This window comes from Galendromus occidentalis, unplaced genomic scaffold (genome assembly GCF_000255335.2).
Source record: "Galendromus occidentalis unplaced genomic scaffold, Mocc_1.1 scf7180000077500, whole genome shotgun sequence".
NCBI classification, from domain to species: domain Eukaryota; kingdom Metazoa; phylum Arthropoda; class Arachnida; order Mesostigmata; family Phytoseiidae; genus Galendromus; species Galendromus occidentalis.
Window position 1 is genome coordinate 825,106 of NW_003805488.1, and position 14,105 is coordinate 839,210.

The 14,105-nt window shown below is 51.4% G+C and overlaps 1 protein-coding gene across 1 annotated transcript; it reads left to right on the forward strand.

Annotated features, from left to right (window-relative positions):
• Positions 1-3,331: 3,331 nt before the first annotated feature.
• Positions 3,332-5,588, forward strand: LOC100897211 (neuropeptide CCHamide-1 receptor-like). Its single transcript, XM_029112416.1, is given in 5 exon segments — positions 3,332-3,386; positions 3,450-3,612; positions 4,044-4,177; positions 4,180-4,257; positions 4,684-5,588. Coding segments are annotated over 5 exon segments (1,335 nt in total).
• The last annotated feature ends 8,517 nt before the right edge of the window (positions 5,589-14,105 follow it).

Below are 14,105 nucleotides of genomic sequence, written 5' to 3' on the forward strand. Positions count from 1 at the left end.
CACACAGAAACTCTCCGAGACGTCACACTCCATGTTGATGTAACTTTGACTGGATTGTCGCCAGCTCGCCGATAGCGGTTGCTGGGCATCGTTCCTTGACCTCCGCGAAACCAGAAGATGGTCACTATCTTAGGACCCTTTTCGATTCATCCGCCGTACCATGCCATTGCCGGCGTCTTGGGACGCCAATATTACTGTTTTTGACAGCTCTCAGGTTCTCGAACATGGGAGACTCCTGAAAGCCCTCACGAATCAAGGATTTTCGCGGCCTTTCCCGGGTGAAGTCGGAGAGAAATCTCCAGAAACCAGGGAGTGAGAGCAATACGCTTCGGGAAATCCATGAGGAAAGACCCTGCTCCCAGATCGATAGACCGCTATCGGGTTCCAAGAGAGGGGAAATCCGCTGCCTCCGGCGTAAATGAGTCGAACTGTAACGGAATGGGCCATTCGCCCGTTTCTTCATCCGGCACCTCGGAGGTACGGAACGGAGAGTCTTTTGAAGGCGCGGCTATCAAATACGCGTCTCCTATAAGAGGGAGCGGGGTAGAGTCCGCGGACAGAGTCATGTGGAGCCTTGACCCAGGGTCACCGTGGCAGCGGAAAAATTCCCAATACACGCCCAGCTCCGGGACTCCGAGAGAGCATCGGGTAGAATGTTGATCATAGACGGAGATCGCTGTCACCACGGAGCGGAGAAGGTCAACCCCTCCTTGAAGTAATGTTCATTTTATTGTTCGCTTTCGCTCCTGACCCTGGAATTTCCATGAGTGAAGAAAACACCAAGAACGTTCGGTACCCTCCGGAGGATTTTCTCCGAATTCACTCGATAGACGGAGCGTCCCCAGTTAAGTTCGCCCTCCACGGTATGCGGGAACGCGTCAGTAAAATCGCTCGAGCGTCAGGCACGTATTGATCGCAGTGCGAGCCATCTCAGCAAGAGTCATTGCTAATGATAGGGGTAATTGAGCAGAGATCGAAGGCCCACAATTCCTTTTGGAAGCCGGATCGCGCCTGAATCGGATGAGGAGCGATCAGAGGGCATTCGTTCGAAAATCTCCGCGTAGGAGCGAATCCGGTCGAAATAACTCGTATACGAGGTGACTTGCCGATGTTCAGAGAAGAGCAGGGAAGGATATTTTTCACGTTTCGGTGCGCGAGCCGAAGTATCAGGAACATTGCGAGAATTCTCTTATAAGTGATCACTCAGGGGTCATCCGTTAGAAGCCTTCGGTTGGTGGCTCCTCTCCACATGAAAAAGCACGCCCGTTGTAGAGACGAACGAGAGGATGGATGCTGCCTGAATGTCATACGGGATTCCTTCTCCGACCCCGAGGCTTTGCCGGAGTCCCTCGGCGTTGTTTTCCTGTTCAACAATTTTCGCTCAGCATAACTTGACACACGGTGGGGGCAAGGAAACGTATGAGCGGAGAGAAACGGTGGCAACGACCGATTCTGTGCGTTCGAAACGAGCCGCTGCTCCTTCAATGCCGAGCCGCCCACTGAATTTGCTCCATCTGCATACTTAAAATAGGTCTCGGGTTTCGAGTGTAAATACAAACAGCGAAAACGTGATCGAGTTTCCCGAGCCTAGCGGCTCTATTCGATAGGATAATATGTCGCCGTATGGATCTGTCAGAGGTTCGCTCCAGTGCTCGGGATTTATTCGGAGATCCGCCGGGCGTAGCGGAATCACGGTCCAGATCCCGGAAGGATGTGTGCCCGGATCGTGTGGGATTGAGGAAACGTTCCCAGAGAAGGGATAGCATGCATGTGCACTCAAAGCAGCTGTGGTTTATTCGAGACCTCACCGGATCGGAGAACGCGGCCCGTTTGGTGTGCCCAACCCGGGCAGCAGGTGCATTGTTGTCGCAATACAGTTCTAGGAACGATTATAGCGTCTGCCTGAGCGGCGAGTGAGCGCGGAAACGTGACGGGGATTCAGATCAAGGCCGAAGTACTCTCCATCTACATAAGAACTCCCGACGCCGATCGTCGATAGGGGTCTGTGGGCTTGTCCCTCGCTGAACGATGATGATACGTTTTTATGGCCATCAACTTCCGCAGGGAAAAAAGGGCTCGTTCAGAGGACTCCTCTCAACTGACGAGGGTGCACACCTTGGCAACGAAACTGCGGCGGTTCATGAATCTCTCAGCGTGAACTACTGACCTTGGGGAACGACGGGCGACCGTACTTTAGAAGACTCGTCTGGGGGAAGCCGGACGACTTCGCAGCGCTCTTTTCAGGATGGATGACGGCTCACCGCTGCGATGCGTGTACCTGCAAATTGTGTACACTCGTCCTCTTGGCCTCGGAAGAGTTTCTCTCGGAACCACTGCCGTTCCCGCAGAAGGCGGTGAATCAAAGCTTTCTTCAAGCGATGCCTTTCCTCTGAATCCGAGCAAGTCTCGATCGGAGAGATAGGAGTTCGCAAAAAGTTCGAATCTTTCCTCTCCTCGAAAGCTCAGATATTCCTCCAATAAGTTACCGGGAAAGTTCACGGAAGGTCCGAGAGGAGTCGAATAGACTAGTTTGCTTCTTCTCGAGCTTGAATAGATCGCGCCGCGTGAGGTGGAGTCTTCGAAGAAATTCCCGACACCTCTCACAATTGCCGAGATCCGCCGCAGACGGGAACCGCCCCGCCGTCGCCTTACCTCATGCTCCTTGGAGATTATGTTCCTGTGTATGGAGATTTCGAGACCGCAGGCGTATTCAAACGAAGCGAGACGCCCATTGAAGGCGTACGCTGCCGATTGCGTACTTGGGAATCATCTATCCAGACACGCGAGACCCGTGATCCTCCGCCGAGAGCCTCACCGCACCTAAATTCGCATGCTATCGTATTTAGCATTTTTCACGGGAATTTTGCGTCGGAGGCGACCGCGTCGGACCATCGCAGGCCTGGCCATCTGCTGTCGCATGAGTGAGCGGAGATTAGCAAATCCATGTGCAGGGGAGCTCGAGGCTCTACTCGCCTTCTTCGATAGGAATTACTTATGCTGTTTCGTCAGAGACTCGTATGTCGGAGAAATATTCCCTTCCGGTAGAGGAGTCGGTCCGAATCAATCGGTAGGTACTTGACTTAGTGTCTTACAGAGACTGCCGGACGGAACTTACATCGCCGGGGAAACTCATTAGAAGTTTCGATTCTCGTGACAATCTTGAACAGAGGAGAGAGAGATAGTCGTGAATGCGAAATATCGAACGTCGTTAGTATATTTCTCCACGGACACTTCCCAGTCCTTGATGCCGATGCTTGCGGCATCAAAATCCATGGGGGAATGAAAAGAGGAATGTCATAGGGATCAGGGCGGAAGACTGATAGTTTCGAACATGGCCATCGAAACTCTCAACTTGATTAGGCTGATGGACTGGCGAAAGATCAGAGGTCGCTTACGTACACGGCCGCTCCGGGAAACGTCTCTAAAGAATTGGTTGCTTTCCATTTCAGACCTGTGTCCGAACAAGTTTGAAGCTCAGGGCATGGCCCCGTTGGCTTTGATGGAGGACCTTTCGAACATGACATCGGCCGAGTTCCTGGACGAATTGCCCAGTCTCAACCAGCTATTAGCCAATGACTCAACAAACATCTCTTTCATCCTCACGGACGGTGAGCAATTCGAATTTTATATCTCCCCAAGAGCCCTGCCCATTCGTGGAGAGGAAAATGATAATTTCGACCCACCGAGCGTAGGCTCGCGGAATTCGATTCCACGGAGCTTCCTCTGGTGACCGTCGCTGTAGAAAAGCTGATTCTATGGATCGCTACCATATTCTGCTCCGATGAATCAATGCGGAAGTTTTCTAGTCAGGGGAATAATGATATTGGGTTATCAATCGGCATGGGAAACGGGCATGGGAGCCGTAGGAGCCCCCCTCGAAATTCCTATCCCACTCCACGCTTGTGGTGAGCTCAGGAGCGCGAGTGACATCTGCTCGCGGTTTAGCTGGAATTCTATTCGGATTCCGCCGACGCGACGCATACCAAGCGGCCGCCCCGGACAAATTCGGCGGGAAGCCGAATTGTGGTCGGCCCGAAATGAAGGACATATTTTTCCGTTTCAGAGGAGGCCAGCTTCGTTCCGTTGGGGAAACGATTAGAAACCTATTTAGCTCCGCCAGTCTTTACGATAATCTTCCTCGTAGGACTAATAGGCAACGGCACACTGATGTTAATATTCATAAAAACAAAGCTATGCGGAGTGTACCTAACATCTACATCATGTCGCTGTCCGTCGGCGATCTCTTTGTTATTACCGGTAAGTTGACATCCAAGCAGAGAACATTGAACACATCTAGATGCTATCATCGGGAAGTTCTCCAACGAGTGGCAAATTGATCGACCGTCGAAATCAGCAGCAGCGGCGACGAATTACCGAGTTGTCGCCTCGGCCTCGCAGAACCATTTCGAGAAAGACATCTCGATGTGAACCCGAAGAGATCTTAATTCCCTCTATGCTCTAAAGCCAGTTGCCTGATTGGAGTCTCGAGAATTGCTTTCCATTTCCCTCCGCGGTGAGGAGATTCGCAGAAGATCCGGTGATTTGCCCCGGAGCGATATTTTTCGATGAATTTTTTTCTCTCGCGTTTACCTCCTACGTATCGATTGGGAGAATTCCCCGTGGTCCTCTCGTTCGCTAGACAGCATCTAGCTCTTTCTCATCCAAGACCGATTGTCGTTGCAGGCACGGTGCCGTTCATCTGCGCGATATACGTCTTGGACTCATGGCCTTTCGGCCTGTTCCTGTGTAAGCTTTCGGAGTTTATGCGCGACGTGTCGATCGGCGTCACAGTACTAACGCTCATGATGCTGAGTGTCGACCGGTACATCGCTATCGCGTTGCCGCTCTACAAACGTAAGGGCGGCAGACACGACCGTCGAGTGACATTGTTCATCACAGGCTTGGTGTGGCTCATCGCGTCGTTGATGGCGTTGCCGGGCGCCTACTTTTCGTATCTGGGCGAAGCCCACATTCCCGGTCGGAAGACCATAGTCTACTGTCATCCGTTCCCCCAGCATATGCATCCGTGGTACCCTCGGCTGATTGTGATGTTGAAGTTCACGATGATGTACGTGATACCTCTGGTGATCATCGCGACGTTCTATATCCTGATGGCACGCTCCCTGATCAAGACGGCGAAGAGCGCACTCTGTGACCAGAAGAACGCCGCCGCTAAGAAGCAGCAGAAAGCTCGCGTAAAAGTGGCCAAGATCTCGCTCTGCTTCGTCTTGATTTTTGCGGTGTGTTTCTTTCCAAATCACGTCGTAATGATTTGGCTCTACTACCATCCAACGGCTCATCAGGACTATAACGACTTTTGGCATTTATTCAAATTGTTCGGATACGTGCTCACGTTCGTCAACTCGTGTCTGAATCCGATCGCGCTCTTCTTCATCTCGGGCGCCTTCCGCTCCTACTTCAAAATGTATCTGTTCTGTCAGCCCCGTAGTAAAAACATTATCCAAAACTCGATGCTCTCCTACCGGCATTCGCTGCATCCGTCCGTCCGGGCAGACAGCACTTCCCCGAGGGCGTCTCTCATCTCGCGGCATTCTGTCAACGACCGAAGGAACTCGACGCGCATATGACAGCAGAGGTAAGTGATTGGCCGAATGACTGACTGACGCGACCTTTATTATGGAAAATTCGCCTTCATGGTATTATCGTCATGCTTCCCGGAACGAATCATTCTCAAGAGATCGGGCCCAGATAGCTTCTTTTCCCGCTCCCAGATATCTTCTCCATGGGTGAATAAACACTCTGTTGTGGCATTCCATGCAGTGCGAAAGCTCTCGATCCACGACTCGGCTTCCGCGGCAATTCACCACCTCCATGAGGGATTAGGCGGGAACCCCCGGATATCCTCGCGCACGCGCCTATGCATTTAGATGCTGACGGTCCGAGTCGGTGGAGTTTACTCATGTCTGGCAAGTGGCAGAGATTGCCTCGGCTATCCAGCGTTGGAAAACAAGGCAGCGCTCTGTTGGTCTCACTGTATCGATTCCGCTCGGTCTGAGAGAATTATCCATCGCCTAATCGGCTTCTTGAATTCGAGCGATCGAAGAGAGGGGACGCAAATCACAATATCCAACTGACTGAGTATTTCGACTTCGCCGAAACAAGCCCAACATGGGAACGAAATCCTTTTGTCGCAATTTTTATCTCTCCTCGGAGGGAGCTCAGGCTCTCCTTGATGACTCGGCCTTGGAGGGGGTCTCTGAGGAGGCTCCTATCCGACCCTATATCGAGGTCTGTGAAGTCGGGGACAGACGGCGTCGTAATTCTGCCGGGCCTGCCGATTTGTCGCAAGGACTATTTCTATGCCAAGACACGCGTAAGCGACATGCCTAGACGAACGTCAACATTCATATATTTATCCAGGATGATGCTTGTTGCCTGTCAAGTGGATCCGTATTTATGAGCGCAGCTATCCCTGATTCGGGAGGATGCCTTGTGATCCGCGAGCGAACTTCATCGCTTTGGCGGGACCCTACGAAAGCACGATGGGGGCACCGCATTTTCGCATTAGGATGAGCGCCTCTGTGACCCCATCGTGGTAGTGGGAAACTTCGTTACAACGAATCCCATTACGGGGTACCTGACGGTACGACGAACTATTTTCTTCCATCGCTAGGCTGACTCCCCGTGGACTCGTCGGTTCCTTCGTGGCGTAACAATGAGGATTCATTATGCCTTCCAGCACAACGAATCTTCCAGCGCCGGTTATAGCTGAATTCGATTTGGGGCCCCGGTGGGGAACGCGGCTGGAGAAAAATTGAGGGGCAATCGCGCTAAAAAGTAAAGCTATTCAGAGCCCGGCTTTCCGGTATCTCATGGACCATGATCGAGCGATCCTTTGGAGCGATTAGCGATGGGTTAATTGATACTGCGGTGACAACGCGCCGTCCCTCTGTGGAGCAGGGAGAACCCGGCAGTGAGTCATGGCTCCGCCGAATCTTCTTTTTCGCTTTTTTCAGAGAGGAAAAATGCGTTCAAGCAGACTCAGGGCTGAGTACTGCGAGGCTTGTTCTCGCACTGAAAACTTCTCGTGAGCGTATCCGCCTCCTTCGCCGGTGCCACTGGTTTCCGCGAGCGCCTCCGCCGAATCTGGAAGCGATTGATTGCTCACTCAGAGATCAGCTGTTTGCGGTATTCGAATGCCCATACTCCTCAGCGGCAATGCTGTTCACTAGTCCCGAATATACGTATATCTATGAGCATACATGTATGATTCTCTGAATCGTGCCCACGAGAATCTCGAGTATCATACTCTGAGGATTCAATTAGAATTCGAACCCATCGATTACCCGCAGCAGGAAATGCCGCCCCTTCGTTCGCGCCGGCTTTACCCATGACGCCATTTATGACTCTTGAAATTCTTCGATGCAAGGCTGTGTGGAACTCATGATGGAAACTCATTCTCGAGTCATATCATAATCCGACCGCGAACGAGTCACTGCCTGACCTTGCCCGCGGAACTTGTGAGGGCTCCTGGGTGCTCTTGGATCGTTTCTCATACACGCGACGACACGAAAAGACGAGAACATTCGCGCGGATCGGCGCTTGCGAACGATGACGATATTGATGGAAAACGAGATTGATGATGCATCGATGGAAATCACGTGGAATGAAATGAGAATTATCGCGATGATCACGAGTCTTTCAATCTCCGCCAACCTTTCGCTTCTCTTCTGCATACCTACTTCCTCGACGCCATCGTCTATACCAGCATTTCTCAAACTAGGGGGACGCGTCTCCTGGGGGAGACGCGGGAGAAATCTAGGTGAGACGCTTAGGGCTCCGAGAATTCCCGACCGACCTGATTTCAAATTCCAGAAAGCTCACCAAGCTCATTGCTACTGTACTCCGAGCTTATAATCATTGTACAATTAAAGGGTGAAGCCGTATGTTAGGATAGAACGGCACTGTGGCATGTCTCGGTCGAAACTCTATATTCTCAGATATTCGATGACCCTCGGGGAAGACGCGAGCGCTCCCCAAGAGGCAGAAGGGAGACGCAGGAGAAAAAAGTTTGAGAATCGCTGGTCTATACGCATCTTCTACAGTTAGAAACTTTTCCCGTCGTGGAATGAGTCTCGCTTCCGGGCTTGCTTGTGAGCAGGGAAGCCGCTAAATGCCGATCGAATGCGGAGAGAGTGTAACTCCTGGTGAAGGTTATGAAGAATGTGATTCGAGGGAAGTCGGAGTCTCGACCATGGGTCAGGAAAAATTATCCCTGGAACCAAAACTCTATTTAAGATCTATCATGGACATCTCGAGCTCCGCGATCATTGCCGTAGTCGTCATTCTACAAGACAAAGGCTGGATATATTGCCCACCGAGCTCAAGCTCTAGACGCCCACGCAACGATTTGGGTTCGACGACACACTTGGGTTGGGGGAAAGACCGGGCTCGCGCTCGAAGTCACGACTCATGAGTCGTTAGTCACGACCTCGGAAGGCGAGGGTAGGGGTGGGGATTCGGAAATTGGGCGAAGATCTGTATAGAGGCTCCGACGGAGGCCCACACCTTCATTTCAACCGAGATTATTCTTTCTTTCCAGAAGTTCTAACCGGATCGATTTGGAATCATGTGCACCTCTTTCGGAGAAAGTGATTTCGGTCATTGTGGAGCAGCAGGCGACGCCTGCTACGCCGACGGCGGTGTGACCGCCATCTGCTCAGAGAGATGTTCCTGAGAGAGTTGAGGAAGTGGGAGTTCCTCATCCTCGGAGGGTTGTATTGTTTCGCCTCCAGTCCGTCACCGCTCTCTCGATCGTTCTCGATCAGTTCCCGAGCAGTGAACGGACGGACCGCACCCGAATGGCGACGCAAAAGAGACTCCTCAATAATTCTACAGCGACCGGCAGGCTGTGGAAATGTTCTATATGTAAGAAGTGTAATATCTCTCACCTGTAAATTAACTCGTGGAATACGCTGTTAGAGATTTCGTCGCGTCCTCAGTATCGATGGCAGGGAATTTCTGTAGATAATAAGTCATCGGTCCTCACTCCACCACCGTCGCGAATACGTATACCGACCCAGACTATAAAATCGACAGTATGATGCTTACGGTCCATATTCCGCAACCAAGCATCTTCGAAAACGTTCCGAATTTTCAGATTCGACGATTTCGAATCCATCAATTTCCACGACTATCCGTTCCCTGGAGATTCGAGATCTCGAGTAGGTGAATGAATCCTTGTCTAGATATGGAATCCACTCAGCCACGGACCATGGACGGAGCTGTTCATGATCTCTGATTTTCGGGGCTCCCAGAGCGCCGCCAAGTCCAAGTGTAAAGACTCTCCTGCATTCTTAATTATCGCTCACATTTGATTCGTATTTTTCCGAAAGCTGACGCTCTACTTCCTGCTCTAGATTTTTCAACGCGCGTAAGTCGCGACTAGAAATTTCGTATCCGACTCATCGGAGGTTTCACTGTCGCTAAAGTCGACCTTGATTCCAAACTTGATTACATTCCTCAAACGAGTTCGATATCCCGGATAAATTCCCTCTCAGATAGTCCCGACAGGGCAAGGAACCAATTATGTATTCGTTCGCGGCACGCCCATCTGCATCATTCGGTTCAACTCGAGCACAATGGCGAAAATCTCGGGGTTATTCCAACGGTTCGGATAAAACTTTCGGGGAATCGAGCGTGTGTAGGTCTCTATTTAGAACCGCCGAATCTCGTCAACCTGAATAGAATTTCCGTCCGGAAGAGGTCGTGGTCTCAAGCTGGAACGTCCAGAATCGACGTCCCGGGAAACAATCATAGCTGATCGATAGCCATGGGACATCGAGACTTGAAAGTCGATATTGTAATACCACCTGTTCGAGGCAGCAAATAGATCGACGCTCGTAACATGCTGCGATGATCTTGAACTTGTTATTCCCAGAAGCGACGATCGGAGAGGTTACCATATCCGAATGCATCTGATGTGGGACGATTCAATGCAGCTGATTGAGTTTGATCCCGACATCGAGTGACCTTATGGAGTTCATCGACAGAAATCAAATCAGCTGGTTCCGTGATTGCTGCCGACTACCTCCGGGGCATGGTCACGGTTTGGATGAGTTTTCCGATTTTGGAACACACGGCTGACACGGGAAGTTAAACATCAGTCATAAGATTTCATGGATGAATGGATTCGGGGCAATAATTTTCTAGCCGAATAGAGTGGGATAGACAGAGGCACTCAGCTCATGGCGATACCCCCTGCGGTAAGATATGCCAAGCCGCAGAGAAGGGAGCTCAAATTCGAACTCGTGATCTGGGGATTCGCTCGTTTTCTATATGCGGAAAGAAGGTGAGAGCTCCTCTCTCATTCGACAAGGAGGTGTGCGGCGATATCACAAGGGGACGATTACTCATTCGTGGAAACTCTAAGCTGGGAAGGAGGAGAGCGAGCAAGTCCTGAATGAATCATTTAATATAAATATTATTTACATATGCTATGAGATAAGGTGATAACAATGAACATATATTCAGTAACAGCGCCTGATACGTGGGAATATTTATTTAGGCAAACTAACGACAATTGTTCAGGATGGTGATGAGAAAGATTTATCAAATAGATGATTATAAAATAAGCTGACGACAGACAGGGAGAGTGTGTGACTATGATACTTGTGATTTGTGATGCTTGTGACGGCAGCGAATGGAGTGGTGCAAAGTGCTCAGTAGTGCCGGTGGAGATTACGAGATGATTTTTTTTCTGGGAGATTCCGGCGGTCACCAGCTGCAACTGAACGAGTGCGTCTGCCTCATCACTTCTAGGAAATATATTTCTGTGAATATGTTCGTGATGGATCAGTATGACTGCACGTAGTACGTAAGCCTTGTGAACGACAGGAGATGCATCAAATACATTCGATGAATGGGAATAAAATCGATAGAGGCATCTACACTTTTGATTTTAATACAATCGATGGGCCCTTCATTTTTTGTGCTGATACATATGAGACTTCCTCCCGACCGAGCTCATGTTGAACGAGAGATAAGAGTACCTCCTGTTCATGACGAATTTCGAGTCAGATAGCAGCCGGGAGAGCACCAGGATCCAGAGTAGGAGGCACGAGCGGCCAGCATGGTTTGGTGGTCATCGACTACCTTGATCGACACCGATTAGGGGCAAGGGAACGTCCGGAGTTTCTTTTCTGAGGAGTTGTCTATCGCGCCCGAAAATCAAGCCAGCGATTCCAGGGAGGCTGAGTCGGAAAAAGAATGCGGCGCACCTGTTGTCGATCTTGACTCTGCGATATCCCCCCGGAACGAGGACTGGCAAGCTCGTCTTCCGACGGACATCAAGAGTATCGGGATTCTTTTCTATCCTCTGCTCCTCTCGTTCCGAGCCCTGTCACCCATTCCCATTCTCAACGATGGCTACACTGCTCTCTGCCTCCAGAACGACTCCGACGCGTTGCGTACGTTGTATCGAGCGAACCACCGTTCCCGGTCCAGACAAGACGAAGGAACACAGCTCGAGACCGTCATCAATACCACTACTTCCGGGGACGGACTGCGGTCAACTGCTACTCCCTGCTCCTCGTTCCCCAGAATGTCCAATACTCCTATCTGCTTCATTAAAAGCGTTCTACATTACTCCCGAGATTCCTTGAACGATCCGCGCATCGTGTCTTCTCCTGAAAAGCCTCAGGTCTCACACATCCGTCCCAGGCTCTTCCAGGCGCAGAAGCAGGGATCGGAGCCTCCAGTAGGGGAGGATTCAAATGTGGCATGTATGACAGAGTCATAATTAGATCGTGGCGCAAGCATCGTCAGTGTCCTGCTCGGGCTCATCGTTGGGCGGTCGTCCAATCTCCGAGAGCGATGACGCAATGTCGGTCGTTCCTCGATCGCACGAGCTCGTGCTCGAGCAAATAGCGAGGACGTCCGAGCCGAGGCTGACTACGATTGTAATGGATGAAAATGAGATCAATTATTCATAATTGATCATTCTGCCGAGTGGCGTCTTGCGATAGACCGCTGCGATAGATGAACCACCGTAACCACGACATGCGAGGTCACCACCCACATTGTAATTCACACGATCGAATTTTCCAGGAGGGTAGCGGGAATCCCGAACTCTGCTCAATTCGAAAGAGGTCTTGAGCAGGCGATCCTCCGCATCTGCTCGCCTCTCGAACAGCCCTATCGCTGGAAAATGCCTCAAGCGATTGATATCGATATTGATTTGCGTAATTTGCGTAATACAAACTCGCAGGGCGTCGACCGCCCTGCACCTGACTCGGCGTTCGACTCCGAATCGTAATCGCGAAGGACCGTCTGAGACCTCCGAAGGAACCACACAGGCAGCCGGAGCGTCCGAAGTCACACCTGGCCGACGTCTCTGAGAGAATTAGACTTATGGAAATCGAGGGCTCTTACAGCTCAACGAGCTGAACGATGATGGGAGACTCAAGTCGGGCAGATACTCTGGAACGGCGTTACAAGCGGACTCTTGGGGGGATCTCTCAGCCTTCTCGGTGGATAAGGACGTGAATGATATTGATGGACCTACCGGAACGGCACTGCCGGCTCTCGGACAAGGCACAAAGCGGCAGAAGCGGCACTAAAGCTCGCCCCTCCCGGACGCAGGCTTGTGCTTATTTTTCTCGAAGCGTGGAGATCGGAGCGCAAGGATATCGCGGGAACACGTTCTGAGCACTCGCACTCAGCGCTGGCCGGAAACCGCGGACACTTCAAACAAAATGAACGGAAGCTTTCCGTGGGCTCAGTCACCCGGGAAGCGCTGTGAGCCGCCGCGACGGAGCCTTGCGCTCGCGGGCCATCCAAAGCGACCTGGGTCGGAATTATCCGAGACGTTTTTCAAGCTTTCGAGGCGCGCAGGATATCTGCCGCGTGACTCTACAAAGGTCGTCGGTGCGCTGGAACATATTTGAAGGTGAAAGACGGCAGTGGAAAGATAATCTAGCCCGCTCGAAGCTTAGACAGATCTCACTCAGTCGCCAGGTCTCCATTTCCTATTCTGCACACTCGGGCGCTCGAACTCCAGGAACGCCATGCGCGACGATGGCCACTCGAACCTTTCGTATCACAAACTCCGAGGGCGTACGGTCTCCATCTCACCTGAGAAGTGGTAACATGCCACGTACGATTCGGCGCTACATTATTTGTGGCAGACCTTTCTGCCTGAACACAGCGTAGGGAGAGCGATTTTCTCTGGAAACGCCTGGGGGTATTCTCCCTGCTGGTGTCTTCTAGAATATCGTCGGAATCCGAGATGCCCCCAATCAAGGGGAGCTGCGAAACCGAAAACTAGGATCCCCAGGTCGAGAATGAAATGGGGGGCCCACTCCGGGCGTGCATGCCAGCGACGGGAGGCCTCTAGACCTAGAAAACGAGCGAGCGACTTGCACATGATCTGACCGCTCCGGATGACAGATCTGCGTGCATCTGAGCCAATAAGAGTGCACACGAAAATGGGAAACTCTTCAGCATTGCGTAGACGACCGTGAGGGGTCTAGGAGGAAGTGGCCTTAGCGGTCTCGTAATAATATGCAACTCCGCCTCACCACGATGTCCTTGTGCCAGCCGGGGCATCGCTGTTTGAATCCGAGGGCTTCTCACTGGGGAGCTGGGGGACATTCCCATGTTTGCTACTCTCCCAAGACTGACGCCGAGGGAATAGTTCCAGCTCATGGCTGAAGACTTCATACCCTCGAACGCGACCAAAGGGCTCGGAAATCCCCTCATTCATCTGTACAGAATGTGGAAGAAATTATTTCTCCCGTGTTCTCCGGTATTATTATGGAAAATGCCGACTACTTCCTTGATTTCGGTCGAACGCTCAACCCTTTGGAGTGATGGATTCCGCCGACTATTGAGGATGGAAGCCGAATGGACGTTTCAGAGAAGCGCAGGAGCGGACTTCTGGAGAAGAATGTCCCAGAATTCGCCCCCGGAAATTGAAATCAGGATCCGGGATTACGCGTTAGAAGAACCGTTGCGTTAGAAGAACTCCGAGATTCCGAACTTCAAGCATCGAAGGGCAAATTACTGGATCTCCACTTGCCTCTTGCCCATCGGTCTCTGGAAACGGATGAGTTGCCATTTTCAAGCAATGGTCAGCGCTCGGG